At 46.6% G+C, this 21,019-nt stretch overlaps 1 protein-coding gene across 4 annotated transcripts; it reads left to right on the forward strand.

The window, feature by feature from the left end:
- Nucleotides 1-1,457: 1,457 nt before the first annotated feature.
- On the forward strand, nucleotides 1,458-19,073 carry LARP6 (La ribonucleoprotein 6, translational regulator). 4 transcript variants are annotated; one of them, XM_035132165.2, is made up of 3 exons: nucleotides 1,458-1,730; nucleotides 14,872-15,067; nucleotides 15,878-19,073. In XM_035132165.2, exons 1-3 carry the CDS (start codon nucleotides 1,537-1,539, stop codon nucleotides 16,967-16,969), a joined length of 1,482 nt encoding a protein of 493 aa, XP_034988056.2. In that variant the 5' UTR covers nucleotides 1,458-1,536; the 3' UTR covers nucleotides 16,970-19,073. The 4 variants fall into 4 exon arrangements, with proteins under 4 accessions (XP_034988056.2, XP_034988055.2, XP_034988058.2 ...); XM_035132164.2 differs by lacking the exon at nucleotides 1,458-1,730 and adding an exon at nucleotides 5,934-6,374; XM_035132167.2 differs by lacking the exon at nucleotides 1,458-1,730 and adding an exon at nucleotides 6,386-6,875.
- The last annotated feature ends 1,946 nt before the right edge of the window (nucleotides 19,074-21,019 follow it).

A 21,019-nucleotide genomic window follows, 5' to 3' on the forward strand; every position in this document is an offset into this window, starting at 1 on the left:
GTCCCTTCCAACTCTACAATTCTATTATTTAGTGCAGCATCCTCTTCTCCCAGTAGCTGACCAGGTGCCTGTGGGAAACCAACAAGGAGGACCTGAGCACAATAACTGCTCCCCCTCCTGTGGTTTCCAGCAAGGAGTATTCAGAAGCATTGCTTCCTTCAATTGTGGAGGCAGAGCACAGCCATCGCTGCTACCAACCATGGATAGCCCTCTCCTCCATGAATTTGTCCAGGCCTTTCCAAGTTGGTGACCATCACTGCCTGAATCTTTCAACATTCAACTTAATTGGAAGTCCACAAGTTGTAGGTAAAGGTAAATAACCCCTGGGCAGTTAAGTCTAGTCAAATTCAACTATGTGGTACAGCACTCATCTCAGGCGTTTGTCTGCAGACAGCTTTCCAAGTCATCAAAACCATCGAGCCTCTTGAGCTTGATGATCCTAAGGTCAGCAATGGAATTTGCCTTTCTCACAGCTGCTGCACACTAGGTCAACATCTTCAGATGTCCACTATGACCCCAAGGGCTCATTCCTGCCAGTTCAGATCCTATGAGCATTTATATGAAATTGAGGGGGGTTGTCCCAAAATGTTATCTCTTGACACTGGTTTAGATTTAATCACATCACCATTTTACTGCCCTTTTACTCTGTTTGGGTAGATCATTTTGAAGTTATTTACAATATCTTTTTGTTTCAACCTAAACATTTTAGTATTGAAGACTTGGCCACCTCACTGCTCACCCCAACTCTCTCTCCATTCCAATATCTGACAAACTATTCCTGCTTCCAGCTTCTTAACCAATTCCTGATCCGCAAGAGGACCTCTCCTCTTATTCCATGATTACTGCTCATCTTACTCATCAGTGAAAGCTTACTGAAAGTCCAAGCACAGTATGTCAACCAGATCACAGCTACGGTATCTGTATGCTGGTTGATGCCCTCAAACAACTGGAATAGGTTCCTGAGACTTGCTTCAGATAGAGCAGCTGACTATAAAAGAGACAGGTGGGGTTTGGAGGGGGGCTGGAATTAATTGTGGGGCCCTGGCCATCTGCCTGCCCCTGGAGCCGCCATTGCTATTTCCATCCCTGGTGTGGTGTAGTGGTTAGAGTGTCGGATTCAGACGTGAGAGAGACCAGGAGTCACCTCTCCACTTGGCCCTGAAGCTGACTGGGTGACCTTGGTTGGTCCAGTCCCTGCCTCTCGGCTGAACCTGCCTCGCGGGATTGTTGTGGGGATTAAACACGGGGAGCTCTTTGGATTGCGATCCATGCACTCGCTCGATCAGCCAGGGCTGCTGCCCCATTGACCTGATGCAGCCCGATCCCACAAGGCGGTTCCCTCGGACGGCGCTGCCGGCGACGCGCCCGGCTTTGCGGGGCTGGAGGAGGCGGGCAGCAGCTGGACGGAGGGCGGCTCCTCCTGCGGGGAAGAGGCGGAGGCTGGACGCGGCGCCTCCCGGCTCAGCTGGCCGCTTCGTGCCGCGGTGGCCACGGCAGGCGGAGGCTCCGGGCCCGGCGGCGCTGCTTCGGCGCGGCATGGCGGAGGCGAGCGAGGTGGCCGGGGGCACCGGACCCGTGGAGATCCGTGTCGCCGAAGCGCCTGATGCCCGGCTGGACGGCGGCGAGCAGGAGGAGCGCCGCGCGCGCCTGCGCCTGGAGCCGTTGGGCAGCGGCAGCTGCAGCTGCAGCGAAGACGATGCCGGGCGGTGCAGCGGCGGCGGGAGGTCCAGGTAGGGAAGGGGCGCCCGCCGGGGGAGCCCCGCTTGCTCCGGGGCGAAATCGGACTCCCTCGCGGCCTCGCCTAGCCGCGGAGCTGCGCTGTGTTGGCTTGTGTTTACTCCGAATTAAGCGTGGTTGGAATTAAGTTGCGAGTCCGGGGTGTCACTCGGCAGTCAGGGAGCTCCAAAGCTGGCTGCCTCGCTTCAAGGCTGAAATCATGCAGAGCGAGTGACATGTGTCACTATTCGGGAGTCCGCTCATAAACATTCTCCCGGTCTTTCCCCCTCCAGGCCCCGGGCAGAGAGATGGGTGTTGGTTGGGCTAGACCAGGCATCCCCAAACTTCGGCCCTCCAGATGTTTTGAACTACAATTCCTATCATCCCTGACCATTGGTCCTGTTAGCTAGGGATCATGGGAGTTGTAGGCCAAAACATCTGGAGGGCCACAGTTTGGGGATGCCTGGGCTAGACCAACGTGGTTTGACTCGCGGTATGTGGTGGATGATCCAAACGGTGCTATTAGTCCGCAATAATGAACAAGGGTCACAATCCACCAGCGAAGTCTCCTGCTCCTGCTGGGGAGGTAGGACTCGATTGCTTCCAAGATGCATTGAATTCCAAAAGTCAAGGATTTCTGCATTTGGGGAGTGGAAAGGTCTTTGCAAAAGAAAAAGGGAAAGCCCAATGGCAAGGGAAAGTCGCAAACTCTCCTCTACAGAAAGTGGGAAGTGAGAGGAAGCAAGGAAAGAAAGAAGTTTGTTTTCCACGAGCAGGGCTTCCATAGGAAGTTCAGCGGTTTCCATCTATGATGGAGGGGAGCTTGCCCCGGAGAGCAGGCGAGTGAATCGGGGAAACCGCTAGCTAAGCCTCCAGACCTGTGTTACCGTAGCTACAAGGAGGCAGTTTGCATCCAGCTCAGGTTATGTGAGCATTCACTCTTTTAGGCACTCGTGGCCGTGTGTCTGTGAGACTGTGACTGCATTTGCTATAATGCACTTCAGCTCATACTCCATCCACACAGTTGTTGTTGTTGTTGTTGAGTCGTTGAGTCGTGTCCGACTCTTCATGACCCCATGGACCAGAGCACGCCAGACACTTCTGTCTTCCACTGCCTCTCGCAGTTTGGTCAGACTCATGTTCTTGGCTTCGAGAACACTGTCCAACCATCTCGTCCTCTGTTGTCCCCTTCTCCTTGTGCCCTCCATCTTTCCCAACATCAGGGTCTATTCCAGAGAGTCTTCTCTTCTCATGAGGTGGCCAAAGTATTGGAGCCTCAGCTTCAGGATCTGTCCTTCCAGTGAGTACTCAGTCTTGCAGTCCATGGGACTCTCCAGCACCATAATTCAAAAGCATCAATTCTTCAGCGATCAGCCTTCTTTATGGTAACTAGCACTAATTCAATGCACAAAGAAGACATTTCTGCTTTTGATATCTGTGGACCAAAGGATATGTGATGCTGAGTGGTATCAGGATTCTTTTTTAAAAAAAAATGGTGGCAGGTGTGTTTGTTTGTTTGTTTGTGTGTGTGTGTGTGTGGTACTCCATCAGGTCCACAGAATATCAAGAGGGGAGGCTTAAGTCTTTCCTCCTCTTCCATGAACCCCCCCACCCCCCAACTCGAAGTGTCAAAATCTGCTCACCGGCTACTATCTATCTATCTATCTATCTATCTATCCATGACCATATGAAACTGTCTTATTAATCCAATTAACACCATCAATCAGTCCCCCAAGCTCCTTACTTAGGGGCTTCAACCTGAGACCTCCTGCATGGAGAGGATGGGCTCTGCCACTCTGACAAACTCCACCATGATTGCTAAAGATGTCACTTCCCGTTTGGCTCTGCAAAGATGTGAGGTCCATAAAAAAAACCCCAAACCCTTATAGTTGCCCTTTGGGCATGGGGACACCCTTTCCATGAAAATGTTTCTACCCCAATTCCTCCCTCTCCTGTCCAGTGCCGGATTTATGTATAGGCTAAGTAGGCATTTCCGTGTGCTGCTCAGCTTAGTCATGCTGGCCACATGACCCGGAAGCTGTATGCCGGCTCCCTCGGCCAGTAAAGCGAGATGAGCACCGCAACCCCAGAGTCATCCGCGACTGGACCTAATGGTCAGGGGTCCCTTTACCTTTAAGTAGGCTGAAGCCTAGGGCCTCTAGATCTAGGGGGCCTACCCAGCCCACCTGCCCCCCAGCGGGCAGTCTCCCATCTCCCAAAATTGCAAACCCAAGACTTCATGCATCCACCCACCCACCCTGTGGAACACCCTCCCATCAGAGGTCAGAGAGATAAACAACTACCTGACATTTAGAAAATACCTAAAGGCAGCCCTGTTTAGGGAAGTTTTTAATCTGTGATATTTTAATGTATTTAAATGTGTGTTGGAAGCCACCCAGAGTGGCGGGGGGACCCGGCCAGATGGGCAGGATATAAATAAATTATTATTATTATTATTATTCATGCGAGGGCAGGGCAACCCGGGCCCAGCAACTATGAGACTCAGGGCCAGCCAGTGGGGCCCAATTTGAAACTCTAGGGCCCATCTTGCACTTTTTTTGTGGGGCCCTAATTCACAGCCACAATCAGCAGCATCTTAGAGATATAAGTCTGTGTGCTAGGTCATTTTCACAAGGTCAGCAAAGCCCTTCAGAAATCAGACCTGTTATTGAGTTCTTGTGCAAGTTTGTACAGTTCACATCTGGATTTTTTAAAGAGAAGATTTTGATGAGCTTGAGAAACAAGCAAAAGCCACCTTGCCAAATGTTAACTACAAAACAAGGAGACAAAGAGTGAGGGAACAACAAAGAAATGACAGAAGTGCACCCGATGCCTCAGATGCACTTTCTTCAAGAGATAAGTTTAGGATAAAATCCTTTATTCCTATATTAGATGCACTTGAAGCCAATTTAAAAAGAAGTACTGTATACAGTGAGGTTGCGCAATTGTTTTTCCATTCTTGCTATTCTGATAGCATCTAAGCAAGAAATTCAACAAGGTGTTGAACTGTTGATGGAAGCATACCCAGAAGATATTGACCTGAAACTTATTGATGAACTTTTGCACTTTCCCTGTACAATGGTACCTTGGTTTGTGACCACAATCCGTTCTGTGGAGGCGGTCGCTCGCTGAAGTGGTCGCTCCCCAAAGGTACGCTTCTGCGCATGCGCAAAGTGGTGATAGAGCACTTCTGCACACACGCACACACTGTGCAGATCGCGTCTGCGCATCCGACGCCGCAGAACCCAGATGTAAACACTTCTGGGTCCGCGGCAGTCGCTCGCTGAAGCGGTCGCAAACAGAGGTAGGTGTAAACCGAGGTTTGACTGTACATGAGACAAAGCCATAGGCTTACAGCAGAGCACTCTCTGTCTCATACAGACCTTTATCAAATTACTGTACATACGAGGGGGGAAATCAGATGGCATTTCCTAATGTGGAAGCAATTTTGCAGCTATTTCTTAGCTTTATGGTCACTAACTGCTCGGGAGAGAGGAGTTTTTCAAGATTGGGAGGGGCCTCACAAGTGGAGTAGCCTAGGGCCTTTCTTCATCTAAATCCGGCCCTGGTCCTGTCCCTTCACATTTGCCCCTCTCCAATTGCAGAGTCTGGCAACTCCCAGCATTCCCTTCCCTCTGCTGTGCAGGAAGCAACTGTTTAGCCAACATTGGAACTGTTCACATTGGCAAAACTCTGGCCACCTGCCTTCCTCAACCAAGGAAGGAACAGAATCACAGCCCTTAGTTCAGAAACCGTTCTATCAGGGATGGGGAATCCGTGACTGTCGAGATGTTGCGGGACTCCCACTCCCATTGACATCCCACCCAGCCTGGCCAATTGTCAGAGTTGGTGGGCAGAGGGCCGGCTCCACAGTCCCCTTGACTCTGCATGCAGTTTGGGAAGCGGTGCGCACGTGTCCTTATCCACCCTGGTGTTTCTTAAGAAATGCTCTGCTTTGATGCGTTTCCTTCCCAAAGCAGCTTTGAGTCGAATTGAGGAAAAGAGCGACCTCACATTTTAAGCAGCAGGCCATGTGTGCAGAGCCTCAGAGTGTTGCAGCATCTGGAAGAGAGAATCTCCTCCTCCCCGCGCCACCCCCGTCAGGCCCTTTGCTTGATGTTTTGCTATTGCTCCATACAGTATTCTCTCCTGCAATAGATGCTGTTAAAACACCCCCTTCCTTAAACAACGAAGAGGGTCCTCTGCCAAGGGGGCACGTGGGCTATCTCCCCCCCACACACACACACACAAGGAGCAGGCGTATCCCCTGCATCCTCAAGGGGATCCTATCGCAGTAGCTGACGCAGGCACCGCGTGACGCGACCGAAGGGGCTCCCAAATCCTGCAGGAAGCTGGGTGCAACTGGAGCCGGATGTTGCACCAAGCGGCGCTCGCCGTGTCCTCCTCCTCTTCCTTCTCCTCCTCCTCCTCCTCCTTCTCCTCCGGTCTAGCCCATGCGATGCTGCAAAGTCGCCTTTGGCAGGGAGCCTGGGAGACGAGGTTCCCCCTACCCTACCCCCAGGAGCGTGGAAGGGATTTCCTGCTGACCTGGCACTGGCTGGGGAGGGTGGGGGCGAGAGCGCGAGAGAGCGCTGTGCTGCGCCAGCTGAGCGCCTGTAATCTGATGCCCCAGAGGATGAGAGGATGAGCAGAAGGAGGTGACCTCCGTTACTTTTCCATCCCTCTAAATCCGTCTGACTCTGCTCGAGGAGGCCTCCTTGGTGCGCTCGGAGGGTGTAAGCAGCCACCTTCGGAAGCGCTTACAAGTTAGGGGTGGGGAGCTGGTGGCCCCTCCAGATGGCGCGGGGCTTGAACTCTCGGGTGAGGAAAGTTGGAATCCAGCAACATCTGGAGGGTTGCACCTTCCCCAGTCCTATTACAGATGTTGTCCTCCAAGCGGGGGCGGGGGGGCGGGGAGATAATGCCGCCAGCTAAGGATGTGCCAAATGGGTTTTTCTCCACCACCCATAAACTTTCTGCTTTCATAAAGAACCTGAAAGGGGGAACCTTGGAGGTCCTTTAGTCCTACCAGCTGCTCAATACAGGATCCACAGTTACAGCCTCCCTGACAGATGGACCTCCGGCCTCTGCTTAAATACCTCCAGTGAAGGGAGTTTGCCCCACTGTCAAACATCACCATTGGGATGCTCTCCCTCAAGGTGAGCCCAATTTTAGTTCCCTGCCTTTCCCATCCACTGAATATATCTGTATTGTCTACATAACAACCATTCAGATGTTCTCTTCTCTTGCAACCATTTCTTGTAAGGCTTTGTTTCCAGGAACCCCTCTGGATCAGATCCGTGGCCCATCTAGTCTAGCCCAGCATCCTGCTTACCAGATGCCTAGGAAGCCCATAATCAGGGCCCATGGTGAACCCCTTTCCCCACTGTTATTTCCTAGCACTTTATCTTCCTTTCCGATGGGCAGATTCCACTCCTCCCTGAATTTGCCTGATTCACTTTTAAAGCTATCTAAGCTAATAGCCAGCACCATAGCTTGGAACAGTGAACACAGAAACCTTTTCCTAAGAGAAAGTAGCTTCCTTGATGAAATGTTATGGAAGAAATATTGTAAGGTGAATGAATCAAGAAAGGAAAGACATAGATTTAAGGAAATTGTGTCATAACAAGGTGATCTAAAGTACAGTACATAACAAACAGCAGACATAACGAATTCTAATTCGATTGCAAATTCAGTTCAGGGTCATTAATATTGAGAAGTGAATTTATTATTCTCCTGTACAAGAGGGGGATGGGCAGTGGTGCCAGCCAGGGGAGGATTTTGGGGCAGATGCACAGGGCCCCACCTGTCCAAATGAGCAGGAGAACTCGCAAGGGCAGTAGGACCAGCTTAGCACATTTTGAAGTTGGGGGGGGGGGGGGAGAGAGAGAGACTGAAACCATTAAGTCCAAAGTCTAAAATTACCTAACTGCACCACTGGGGACACCAAGACCTGTTTGCTATCTCCAAATGACACTTGGAGAATGGGGGTGTTTTGTCTGTGCTGGATGTATGTGTGTGTGTGTTGCAGTCTTATGCAGTCAGGGCCTGCAGGCAGGCATGCATATGAACGAATGACCTGCTGGGCACCTGTTTCCATCAAGACTCTGGAGCAGGGGGCAGGTGGTTGTTTTCATGGTGGAAGAAAAAGATTAGGGTGGCTGCATCACTCAGAGATTAGTGAAATAGGGCAGGACTGCCTGTTAGGAAGCTGCTGTTAATTAGTGTGATTGGCTTGTTTAAGTCTCCCTCTGGACTATGACGCAGTACTGCCTGCCTGCAAGGAGTCACCTAGAAATAAATGGATCTGGAAGATCCTAGGCATAATCTTGGATTGCCGCTGTCTTAATGAGCTGGTGCTGGGCTTCCCCCATAGCAGTGGTGTAGAATAGTAGCTCTGCAGCATTCTGTGGCTGCCTCTCCCTTCTTCACTTACTACTATTTTCACTTGACTTTAGAATAGGTTTCAATCATGCATACATTTGGAGGGTGTGTAGCATTACAGGGGGGATGGGGTAGGGAGAGATCTAAATGAACTCTGGATAATGTTTAGCCCAGCCAGTAACCAGGACTCTAGCTTTTGCTCAGTAAGTAGGAAGCACATCCGGAAGACCCACCTGGGCTTGCTAACGTGGCCAAGCATAGAACTAACTGATAGCCATAACCCAAATCAAAATGGTGTGTTTGACCTGAAAAACTTTCTGGTAGGCTACAGAATTGTTGTGAGGGGGTGCCAGAAGAGAGGGTCTCTCTCATTCTTGTCCAACCAGCATCCAAATCATGTTTGGCTAGAAAATAAAGAAGAGCCTCCACACAGTGGCTCTCCCACCCAAGAGAGTCCCTCCTTACCTCTCCCTGGTGACTTTCTATTGGCTTGCAAAAGCTCTTCTCTTTGGGAGGGGAATCAACACTGGCTGGTGCCCCTTGAGCCTGGAAGTGTGGAAGGCAGGGGGAACTACTGTAGGTGATTGTAAGGGAGGAGACAGGCAGGTGGGGAAGTGAGGGGCTGGCTGTGTGCAGACTGAAGATTGGCAGGGCTCCCTTTGCCCTTCTGAACCATCCTCCACTGGCAGACATTTGACTTGCCTCACTGCTGATGTATTGAATACCCTGGGGCTTCTTTGGGGAGGGGGTTCTCCTTCTGTCTCCTGGTATCTTTTATCTTTTGGTTTATTCTTGCATATTTCTGTAAGTGGCCCTGACCATTTTAATGAAAAGACAAGGGTGTAAATGTCCCCCCTCCCTCCAATGAATGCATGCATAAATAAGGAGCAGTGCAAGAGTCAGAGATGAGGAGCCTGGGGCCTTCCAGGTACCTGCCGGACTCCAGCACCCGCCCTCCCTGAACGCTGGCTGTGGAGACTGTGTTGGGAGATTCATTCCCCATCTGTAGTCATAGGATTGTTGTGTATCATATGACTGCATGTGTTTTCATTCCACAGAGTGGAAGTGACGTAGACAGGATGTTTTGTCTTCCTGTAGTGGAACTGTTGTTCCTTTGTTCTTTATTCACTGCCTGCTATGCTAGAGAGAGGCAGCCATGCTAAACAGCGCTGAATGTCTGAGCTGGGCAAACAGAGACAGACTCTGCATTTTGCCACAATAAAGCAGTTTAGCCTTATTCAATGGCTTGTGTGTGTTGTTCTGCAAGTTGGGGAACAATCACAATAGTGACCGGGCATGTGTGCACAATGCATTTGTCCTAGCTCTGGGGCCCCAGGCAACAAATGCTAACAGACTGGAGCTGATGGGAGTCAGAGTCCACCAACATGTGGAGTGTCACATACATTGCCCAGCCCACACCAGCTCTGCAATGCATACATATATACAAAATTTTATTTGTATGCCACTTTTCCATAGTTCAAACCATGTCAAGGTGGCTTACAACATGAAAAATGTACGTAATTACATCACAACAAAAGTAGTCATAAGGAATAAATTAAACATCAACAAAATATACAAACAAATACAACAATTTACACATACAAAAATTTTATATCAACAATATTACGTAGTGAGCAGACGACACATCGATTCTTCAAAGCAGCTCTTTATTTGGAAGCTGGAACAGAACTGAACTGACTGCTGAGCCGGCCTGCTTTTATAGAGGCTGGCTCAAAGAATGTAACAAAACATAATTCAAAGTTCCCTCCTAAAGTTCCCTCCTAAGACAACTGCCAAGAACCTGAGGGAAAACTACATACACCAATACATAACACCCCTCCTCACCAAGATAAGGCATTAGTTAAGATCATGTGGTTACGTTGTTTACAGCAATGTTCGTAATGGTTCCTTTTAGGCATAAAGCATAATGGTTACAGTTTACATGTGTCCTCTCACTAGGTATTATACAAGTTCAGTGAACATAGTCCTGATGCTGGACACTTGGAAACTCTGCCGGACCGCCGGGGGCCAGTACCAGAGTCCGGTGCCCCACCCGATTCCTGCTGAGATTGTGGTGTGGCCCAAACTGGCGTGGAGTCCGAGTTCTCGAGCTCTGCAGGTATAGCCAGTTGCGGGGCTGCTGTGGACACGAGATTGTTCTGCTTAGTTGTCTCGGTGGGTGGTGAATCCTCTGTTTCCCCACTTGTCCCAGTTGCTGAGTTGCCAGCTGCTTCTGTTGTGCTGCCCTGAGTTCCGCTGGACATACTGGGTTGAGAGATGGCCGGGGTCTGATCTGGTCGAGGTGTCTTTTCCAAACCAGTCCACCCTCCAGCCCCACCTCATAGGACACCGGGCCTGTACAGCAGCCTATGGTCCCTGGTACCCAACTCTGTCCTAGCCCATAGTTCCGGACATACACATGATCCCCTGGAGCAAACCCCTTAGGTGCCTTCCACTCCATGGTAGATGGTTGCTGCTCTAAGGCCCTGTCGGGATGTATGCGATCCAGGAGAGTAGTGAGCCTTCTTCCCATTAGCAACTCAGCTGGGCTACGGCCAGTCTCTGCGCTTGGGGTTATGTGTTGGGCCAGCAAAAACTCCGTTAGATGGAGGGTCCAGTTGCGACAAAATCCTTTTCTTTCGTCTTTTCCTCTTCAACCTCTATATTACTTAAAGAGCTCTATATTACTTAAAAATGAAAGGCACAAATACAGGATGGGAGACACCTGGCTTGAGAGCAGTACATGTGAAAAGGATCTAGGAGTCTTGGTAGACCACAAACTTGACATGAGTCAGCAGTGTGATGCAGCAGCTAAAAAAGCCAATGCAATTCTGGGCTGCATCAATAGGAGTATAGCATCTAGATCAAGGGAAGTAATAGTACCACTGTATTCTGCTCTGGTCAGACCTCACCTGGAGTACTGTGTCCAGTTCTGGGCACCACAGTTCAAGAAGGATACTGATAAGCTGGAACGTGTCCAGAAGAGGGCAACCAAAATGGTCAAAGGCCTGGAAACGATGCCTTATGAGGAACGGCTTAGGGAGCTGGGTATGTTTAGCCTGGAGAAGAGAAGGTTAAGGGGTGATATGATAACCATGTTCAAATATATAAAAGGATGTCATATAGAGGAGGGAGAAAGGTTGTTTTCTGCTGCTCCAGAGAAGCGGACACGGAGCAACGGATTCAAACTACAAGAAAGAAAATTCCACCTAAACATTAGGAAGAACTTCCTGACAGTAAGAGCTGTTCGGCAGTGGAATTTGCTGCCAAGGAGTGTGGTGGAGTCTCCTTCTTTGGAGGTCTTTAAGCAGAGGCTTGACAGCCATCTGTCAGGAATGCTTTGATGGTGTTTCCTGCTTGGCAGGGGGTTGGACTGGATGGCCCTTGTGGTCTCTTCCAACTCTATGATTCTATGATTCTATGATTCTATGAGCTACTAGGGAATCCTGAGGTAAAACTAACCTCCCTCTCTCCCTTTCGCCTAAACCCTTCTACCCCGTGGGCTTGATAGTAATGAGGTTTTTCTTCCAGCACACGCGGCCAGGTATCATTTGCACCTTTTGGACTATTTACGAGACTTTCCCTTTTGTCCACAGTTAAGGGGTTCCCTCTCCCTGAACTTCCCCCACTGCAAAAGATTCCCTCTCCACTGAGGCAACACTGTGACACTTTAGGTTTGTCCTCCTATTCAGCCCCCTCAGTGAGACTCAAAGACACAAACTATCCATTCTTCTCTTGTAGGAAGTTTTGTCCTTTGCGGTGTCTCCACCTAAACAAGTGCTGATACCTTGCTGGAAAATAATACAGATGACTCTTTGCTTGGCACTTAAACGATGAATATTCATTTGCTTCTAGTCATAACGGAATACTTTATGGTTTCATGTGTACAAGCTTGGTTTTGGTTATTTCACCTTTGTCAAACATTCAATGTATATATCTTTTCCAACCTTTACCTAAACCTATCCTAACTATAAGGCCTTCTTCTTCTTTTTATTAACCACACACGCTCCCGTTCCCCAAAACCCTCTACTAACTGACAAACGGCTGCTCCTCCCTTTTAAACAGGAGCATCCCTCCCCTCATAGAATGTTCAGTCAGCCAGCCTGGAGTGTGGGGTAACCCCTTGACAGGTCAGGTAAACAAAAAACCTAAACATCACAAATAGTGTTAACCCGTTACACCAGTCTCCCTGTATTATACGCCTGAGCGCATCTTTAGTTGTGCGTACCATACGCTCAGCTTGGCCATTAGTGGCTGGATGAAAGGGCGCTGACCTGACGTGGCGGATTCCGTTCTTAGTCACAAACTCTTGGAATTCCGCCGACGTGAAAGCAGTTCCATTATCACTCCTCAGAAAATCAAAAGCCAGGATTCCTGTGCTGAATCTCAATTGGAAGGGACCAGTGCCACTAAATGCCCAGCTTTTAGTTGAAGCCAGCTGGGCCTCTGGAACATGGGGGACAACTAACAGTTCTTCTACATAAGATCTCCATGATAGAGCTGGGATGCAAGGGCTCTGATTCTACCCAGTGTGGCAGATGGAGCCTCCCTTTTGAAATGGCAGGAATGCATGTGCTATTGAATCCATGTGGGGGGGCGGGGGGGCGGGGGGGTGGAGAAGGAGAACCCCCAATGACTCCACAGAGCTTAGCAATCTGCATTTGAAATATCCAATGGGGGGTGGTAAGGGAAGAGGAGGGGTGCAATTTATGGAGAAGGTGAATGCCAAAAAACAAATGATCAAGGAGCCAGAAAAACAACCACATTAGATTGTGACTCATCTGCCTGTGAGTCATCAGACAAACCAAAGAAGGGCCACCGTCAAGGCTAATCCTTGTCCCTTTTGCCTCTCCAAAGCTGCTGAGGCACAAGAGTATATTGCACTCTTCAGTGTGATATATTCGAAAAACACAATCTGTTTTTAATGGGGGGGGAGCAGTATTCAGCATCTTTGCTCTCTTTTTTCCCAGACCAAGTGACACTTGTAAGACAACAGCACTTGATGAATCATATCTCTGGTGGGCCATCCCTTTATCAAGACCTGGCATAATTCCATCACTTAACAAAGTGGTTTTTAACTGCCCTTGAAGACTAAAACATGTGGTTTTTGTTCCCAGAAGATGTAGTGATGGATAAGGCTGTCAGTGGGTACTGTTAATATTAGGAAGGGGCTTTCTCCGTACTGTTTCTGATGCCTGCTTTAAAACTTTTACGTTTGAGTAAGCCTACCCAGACATGTAATTCTAAATGGTTGACTTTTAGCGCCCCCCCCTCTATATAGCCGGGAGACACCCACATGCCTCCTGTTTTAAAAGCACACTTCCATGTATCTAGGGATTTTATCAGTATTTTCTTTGGAATATTTCATATTGTTTTATGTAAAGCACTTACGAGACTTTTGTTGATTAAAAGGTATATAAACCTTACTAAGTAAAACAAAAATAGCCACAATGGCCGTATGCCACCTCCAGTATTGGGAGTGCTTAGGGGCACAAGAGGGCTGGGGGCTGGTACTCTTAAATCCTGCTTGTGGGCTCTCTAAAGGGATAGGCTTGTTCACTGTGAGAACAGATGGGCCTGTGGTCTAATCCAGTTCTAGGGCTCTTATTTTGTTCTTATAGGATTGGTAATTGGTGCGTTAAATTGTTCTACATAAGTTGCAGAATTCAGCATTTCTTGGCTTTCGATTTCTGCAAAGTAAAAAGGCGTTTTTCTGGGCCTGACATCAGTAAGTCAAGCAAGCTTGTTAACCCTGTAAAGTGCACAGATTTTATTATTACCAGTATGCCATCATTCCCAGGGCTGGCAATCATGTCCAGTTCTCCCTCAATACATGAATTTTACATGTTTTCTTTCCTGCTCTGTCACATTGGGACACGTGTGTAGGGGAAACACAGAAGACCATTGTAATTTCGAGGAGTTAGATGATGTGTCTCATTCCCTTTTACATCCCCGGTTCAAGGTTTGCCGATTCATGATGGTATAATTTGTTTTTCACACCTGTGTCAGGAGTTTCCTGGGTCTCCTCCTGTGTTCTAAGTGCTGATTGGCTCGTGGGGAGGATGCCCAGTTGCAGTTAGTTGGGTTGGAGACTCTCAGCTGCTCCACATTAGTCACACCCGGTGTCCCAGGCTGATCATGAGTGATGCCTGCTAACCAGGTGCAACCACTCAAATCAAAGTTGGCTCTAAAAGCTGTAGGCTGAAGGGGCTCAGAGAGCTTCTTCACAGATTGAGGTACCAGATGCTGTGAGACTGTCGGCCAGGGACTTTTGCTGCTCTAACTGGAGCTCCGGGCAGCTGAAGGGGAGATTGTGTGTGATTCCTGTCTGGTATGCTATAATTTGTGTTTTGTATGCCTGCTGCTATCTGTTGACCTTACACAAATAAAGCATTGCTTATTCTTCATCCACTGGGGTGCTTATTGGCTCCAGATCCGGAAAGAACTCTGCCCTTGGCAGAAGAACGTGAATGAAAATGGACAATCTCATAAGACTTTGGTTGCCATTTAGAATTGTAAGTAAGACCATTGTTGCATAGCTACATATTAAGTGTGACATGAAACCATCATTTTAGTTTCCTATTCAGTTGATTCCATTAAAAGAAATGCTTCTGCAGGTCAGAAAGGACCCTCTTCTGACAGTAGCCTTGCAAGAATGATTTCTCCTTGCAGCAATATTTCCCTTGGAAGAAGAAGAAATGCAGGTGTAAAATTGTAATAAGATATCAAGGTGTGTTGATCAATATAGTCGTCTTTTCTCTCTCTTCCTAGCAGTGGTGAGAATGACGGGGATGACTTTGGCCACAACTGGAAACCTCCAGAGCAGGAGCTGATCATGAAGCTGGTGACCCAGATTGAGTATTACTTCTCAGATGAAAACCTCGAAAAAGATGCCTTTCTCCTGAAGCATGTTCGGAGGAACAAAATGGGATACGTCAGTGTCAAGCTCCTGACATCTTTCAAAAAGGTGAGCTTTGTTGCATGGTGGCTGTAAAGTGTTGCTTCCAACCAGAGGGGCCAGCAGAGTCTGTTTTTAGGCTATGCTCCTGGATGATTCTGGTTTTCCCATGTGTCAGCCCACAATTTGGATACCAGAGGGCATTTCCACCATAAGAAAGCTTTGCTGTCTTTCAGTTACATGGGCCATGCAAAAAAAAAAAAATTCCTTCCAGTAGCACCTTAGAGACCAACTAAGTTTGTCATTGGTATGAGCTTTTGTGTGCATGCACACTTCTTCAGATGGGCCATGCAGGCAGCCTAAAGCTGCAGGAGCCAGTCATAGAATCATAGAGTTGGAAGGGACCCCAAGGGTCATATAATTCAACCCCCTGCAATGCAGAAATGCAGTCCTGGCTGTCTTACAGGATATGCAGCTGGCCCAGCACACCACTGAGTGTCCTGCTGCTCCCTCCAGCAACCTGAAGTCAGTAGTTTGTGTGTGCCTGTGTCCCTTGGTTTGCCAGGCAGTTAGTACTTGCCCCAGGCTAATGGCAAATTATACAAGTGAATGAAAGCTTCTCCCATTCACTCATGGCTATGTTATACTATTCTGGTGTTTTGTTTGTTTGTTTGAATTTCTAAAGTGCCCTTCACTTGAGGATCACATGGCTGTTTAAAATATAAAACCACAAAAGACATAATATAGAAAGAAACTAAAACAATACCCTCAACAGTTTAAAAGACCATAGATAGTTCAAGTAGCCAAAGGCCTGTGAGAAGAGGAATGTTTTTGCCTTTCCCCAATGTTTCCCCAATGTGTTTTACCTTTCCCTTACAGGTAAAACACTTGACCCGTGACTGGAGAACCACATCTTTTGCCCTGAAATATTCTGATATTTTGGAGCTGAACGAAGACAACAGGAAGGTCCGTCGTAACACTCCTGTCCCCGTCTTCCCTAGTGAGAATCTCCCAAGCAAGATGCTGCTTGTCTATGACATCTGCTTGGTTTCTGATCTCCATCCTCCAGATGGAGGGCAAGAGAATGGATGTGTTCAAGAGAAGATAATGGAGCATCTCCTCAAAGTCTTTGTCAGGTTTGGTGTCATCTCTTCGGTTCGCATCCTCAAGCCCGGTCGGGATCTTCCACCAGATATCAAGAGATTCAGCAGCCGATACAGCCAAGTGGGAACCAAAGAATGTGCGATCGTAGAGTTTGAAGAGGTAGATGCTGCTATCAAAGCTCATGAGTCAATGTGCATCAGGGACAACGAAACTGCCATGAAGGTTATCCTCATTGGAATGAAGCCTCCAAAAAAGAAGGTCTTCAAAGACAAGAACCGTGAAGAAGACTCCAGCAAGGCTCTCAGCAAAAGGCATTCAATGAACAAGAGAGTTGAAGAACTTCAGTTCATTGGTGACGAATCTTCAGCCAACAGCTCCTCCGAGCCTGAGAGCAACCCAGCATCACCAGTGTCTGGGCGCAGAAGCAACTCTTCCAACAAACTGAGTCTTTCTGCCTACCAGAACAATCATCTTAGCCCAAACGTGTCTCCAAGATCCAGCCCTTGGAGCAGCCCTTCTGCACTGCGCAAAGTGTCCAGGATGTCCCCACTTGCCGGAGAAGGAAGGCTTAGCCTGAGCACCAGCCCTGAGACATCCGGGAGGTGTGTGGATTATTCGTCGGACAGTAGTCTTACTCCTTCCAGCAGCCCGTGGGTCCAGAGGCGGCGGCAAGCTCAGACTCTGACACAAGAGAAAAGTCCTGTAGGCAGCCCAATGCAGAGTCCCAAAATACAGAATGCAGTTGGGTTACCAGTTGGCGTTCTGCGTCTGCCCAGGGGCCCTGATGGTACGAAGGGATTCTATAACAGCCACGAAAGGAACAGGCCCACGAAGAACGAAGAAGCTTTGTGTGGCGCATCGAACTGATGGACTATTCCAGTGTTGTCCTCCTCAAGGACTTGCATCATTGTAGTATTTTCATTGCTTTTAAAAAAATCTTTTCTGTCTTTGTAGCTTTGTATGTTTGTATTTGCACTTAAATCTATATGTTGTCTTCATTTTCTTTTCTTTTCTTTTGGTTGAAATCTCAGCTGTGCTGCATTTTACTTATTTTTTTTATACCAGAAATAACCAAACATTTTAGGGGGGAAACCTTTTTATTTTGCAAAGTGCAAATATATTTAGTGTGCGCAATGGTCAGAGTTGCACCCATTATTTTAACAGTATGTTGAAGCCTCTCTTGTATGTAATCTTTGAAAGGAACTCTGGAGTTCTGACATAGTGCTAGTGTTGACTGTCAAAAAGACCACTCTTTAGACAAAAAGTGTATTTGTATGAATAAAAAAACCACAAACATTAAAAAAATGTTTCATCTCCTGGCTCATCAGCCTTCAAACTGAGCAGGTGTGGATTGGATTGTAGAATGTATAAAACTCTTTTCAGCCATGGGTTTGCTTTGTCTTCTCCTGCCCTGCAGGACCCTTGAGTGTTGCAAAGAATACTGGGTTCAGCAAAACTAATATGAAGTGAATTTTGGGGCCCTGCTGTGATGGGAAATATTTACACAAATTCTGAGGGAATCTGTAAACACCTGAACCAAAATTTGCTACTTTATCTGGGTTGGAGGTGGGGGAAGTTATTGGATCATGGTGGCACATTCTAGCGTAGGACATCAGTGTATCTGGGGTCACCAGGTTATTTGGACCTAGACATCACCCACCTGCATAAGCTGAGACTGCCCCTGAGTGGGCAGGGTTGGGTATTTCAGAGAGAAACCAGCAACAGTGGGGGTGGTTTTTATTCAGTGAAGCTGTTTATGGACCTTGATAAGATTTTGTTCTGAGGGATCTAAAGGTTACTGGGAAATACAGTTGGGGAAAGTGATGTGGCAGACTACAAGAAGTGAGATGTTTATGTGTCATACTCCCAGTGGGAGTGATTGAGAAGATCAAACAAAAGGAGTGTTCTTACCAGAGTTTATTTAATAATCACAGCAAGAGACAAAGGAATGCATATCTCCCTAAAATTGTATTGCTCCCAGGAAAGGTTCACTCCCTCCATCTCCATTAATCTACACCACTCCTACATCAGGTAATCTGAGCTTGTTGCTGTTGCACCTTAGAACAAAGGGCATTTTTTATTTTTTATAAAGATAATTTTTATTAAAATTTCCAAATAAACAAAAAACAACAAACACAAAAAAGGATTGCAATTTATCTTAAATTTCCCCATCTCAGTCTTTCGCTCCACCGAGCTGTGACTTCCCTCCCTCCCATCATTCGGCTTTATTTCTCACTCCTGTCTCGCCGTTCCTTTTTGTAAACATAGATAAGTTCACTTCGTAGGATTTATTTCAGTCCTGCTAGTGTCTTTAAGCTTCTACAGTTCTTCTCCATATAGTCAATAAATTTACTCCATTCCCTCTGGAACTTTGTCTCTCCCTGGTTTCGAATCCCGCAAGTCAACTTTGCCAGTTCTGCACAGTTTGCCACTCCTCAATTGTCTGTATCTCCTGTAATTTCCACTTTGGGGCTAATAAAGTGCTTGTCGTGGTTGTAGCATACATAAATAGTCTCTGATCTCCCTTTGCTATTTCCTGTCCCATTAAACCAAGTAAAAAAGCTTCAGGCTTTTTGGGAAAGGTGTACCTAAACATCTTTTTCAACTCATTATAAATCATTTCCCCAAATCATTTTACTTTCTCTCATGTCCACCACATATGGTAAAACTCCCCATCTTTTTCTTTACATTTCCAACATGTTTTATTACCCACCCTATACATTTTAGCTAATTTCACTGGTGTTAAGTACCATCTATACATCATTTTCATTACATTTTCCTTCAAAGCGGTACATGCAGTAAATTTCAATGTTTCATTCCATAATTTCAACCACGCATCATATTCAATATTATGCCCAAAATCTTTTGCCCATTTTATCATCACATCTTTTGTCATTTCATCTTTTGTAAACCATTGTAATAAAAAATTATACATTTTTGATAACAATTTCTCTCTTCCTTCTAGCAATTCAATTTGGACCTTTTATCTTCAAACCCTATTTTTTTGTCTTTTGATAATATATTATTCACTTGGTGGTATTGCAACCATCCTGTCAACCCTTTATTTCCTCATATGGTTTTAATTTCCAACCTATATCTGATTTTGTCCAAATCTCTTCGTATGTGGCCCTCCTCCCTTCCATATTTGTTTTCTTGACCATTAAAACCTCTACCGGTGATATCCACCATGGAGTCTTCCTTTCCAACAGCATTTTATTCCTTTCCAAAAATTCATATTCCTTTCCCAAACTTTCATATCACCTTATCACATGATTTGTAAAACCTTTATGTACTTTTGTCTTCTCATACCAGAGGTAAGCATACCAACCAAACCTGTTGTTGTAACCTTCTAAATCTAATAAATCTGTAGTTTTCAATATTATCCACTCTCTTAACCAACATAGACAGGACGCCTCATAATATATCTTCAAGTCTGGCACGGAGAATCCACCTCTTTCTTTCTTATCCATCAATAATTTAAATTTTATTCGTGGTTTCTTCCCCTGCCAGATAAATCTAGATAAAATTTTCTGCCATTCTTTGAATTGTTCTGTTCCTTTGATTATACCGGTAGGAATTGTTTGAAACAAGAATAACATCTTAGGGAACACATTCATCTTAATTGCAGCAATTCTTCCATAAAACGACAACTTCAATCTATTCCATACTTCCAAATCTTTCTTTACCTCTTTCCACACTAATTCATAATTATCATTAAACAAGTTAATATTCTTTGCTGTTAACCATATTCCCAAATATTTTGCTTTCTTGGCCACCACTATTCCATATTTTTGCTGTAGTTCTTTTTCTTTTATCTTCATACAGTATTTTTGACCACCATTTTTGTTTTAAATCTATTTAATTTAAATCCTGCCAACTGTCCAAATCTTTTGATTTCCTCTAAAGCTTCTGCAACACTTTCAATTGTGTTCTTCTAAAGTTAGTACCAAATCATTCGCAAGCTTAAATTCTTTTGTACCCAGTCTTATACCTTTAATTGTTGAAACTTCTCTCAATCTATTTAATAATACCTCCAGGACCGTGATGAATAGCAATGGGGAAAGTGGGCAACCTTGTCTAATACCTTTTGAAATATCAAAATAGTCTGTCAAAATGTTATTCACAATCAGTTTTGCTTTTTGTTTGGAGTATATTGCCTCTATACCCTTCATGAAAGATCCTCCTACTCCCATCATCTCCAGATTCTTTTTCATAAACTGCCAAGAAATATTGTCAAAAGCTTTTTCTGCATCTATAAACATTAACACTACAGGTTTATCTATCCTGGTCTCCACATATTCTATTATATTAATAATATGTCTCACATTATCTTTTAATTGTCGTCCGGGAAGAAACCTTCCCATTCTGATTCTAGAGCAAGGGAGGGGAGCCCTTTTTCAGCCCAGGACCACACTCCCTCATGGGAAGCCTTCTGGGGGCCACATGCCAAAGAGCAGCAGGGCCAGAGGCAAAAGTGGGGAAAGCAACAGATGCGGCTCTTAGCTGTTGGTAAGGCCAGTTGCATTCCAGCTACGTCTGAGGTTTTCCTGTGCCCACCTCTCCATCCAGGCAAGGGAGAGGCAGGGCTGGTGAGGGTGGGTTGTTTGGAGGGGGGCTTAGGGAAGGTCTTGGGTGGGCAGATAGTGAGGTCTGGAGGGATACATTGGGCCCACAGGCTTCTGTATTCTACCGCTTGTGAATAAACAGTTTTGTTTTTATTTGCTTCAGCCTCCATAAGTCTTGGTATCCCAGGAGTCCAGGCTGGCAGTGAAGCCACACAGCACAATGGCCAATCAGCTTCAGGCAGCAGCCATTGTGAGATCATGGGTAATACCTATGTAGGGTAATAGTGGTATAATAATAATCAGACCTAGGGCCAGCCAAGTGCTGGGATGAACACAACATGGCTTTCCCCTG

Source organism: Zootoca vivipara, chromosome 14 (genome assembly GCF_963506605.1).
Source record: "Zootoca vivipara chromosome 14, rZooViv1.1, whole genome shotgun sequence".
Classification (NCBI taxonomy): Eukaryota; Metazoa; Chordata; class Lepidosauria; order Squamata; family Lacertidae; genus Zootoca; species Zootoca vivipara.

Excerpts from the sequence above, each read along its gene's own strand:
- LARP6 (XM_035132165.2), top strand. The coding sequence starts at position 1,537 with ATGGCGGAGGCGAGCGAGGTGGCCGGGGGCACCGGACCCGTGGAGATC. Across the intron at positions 1,731-14,871 it reads AGCGGCGGCGGGAGGTCCAG|CAGTGGTGAGAATGACGGGG; the intron begins GTAGGGAAGGGG and ends CTCTCTTCCTAG. Across the intron at positions 15,068-15,877 it reads TCCTGACATCTTTCAAAAAG|GTAAAACACTTGACCCGTGA; the intron begins GTGAGCTTTGTT and ends TTTCCCTTACAG.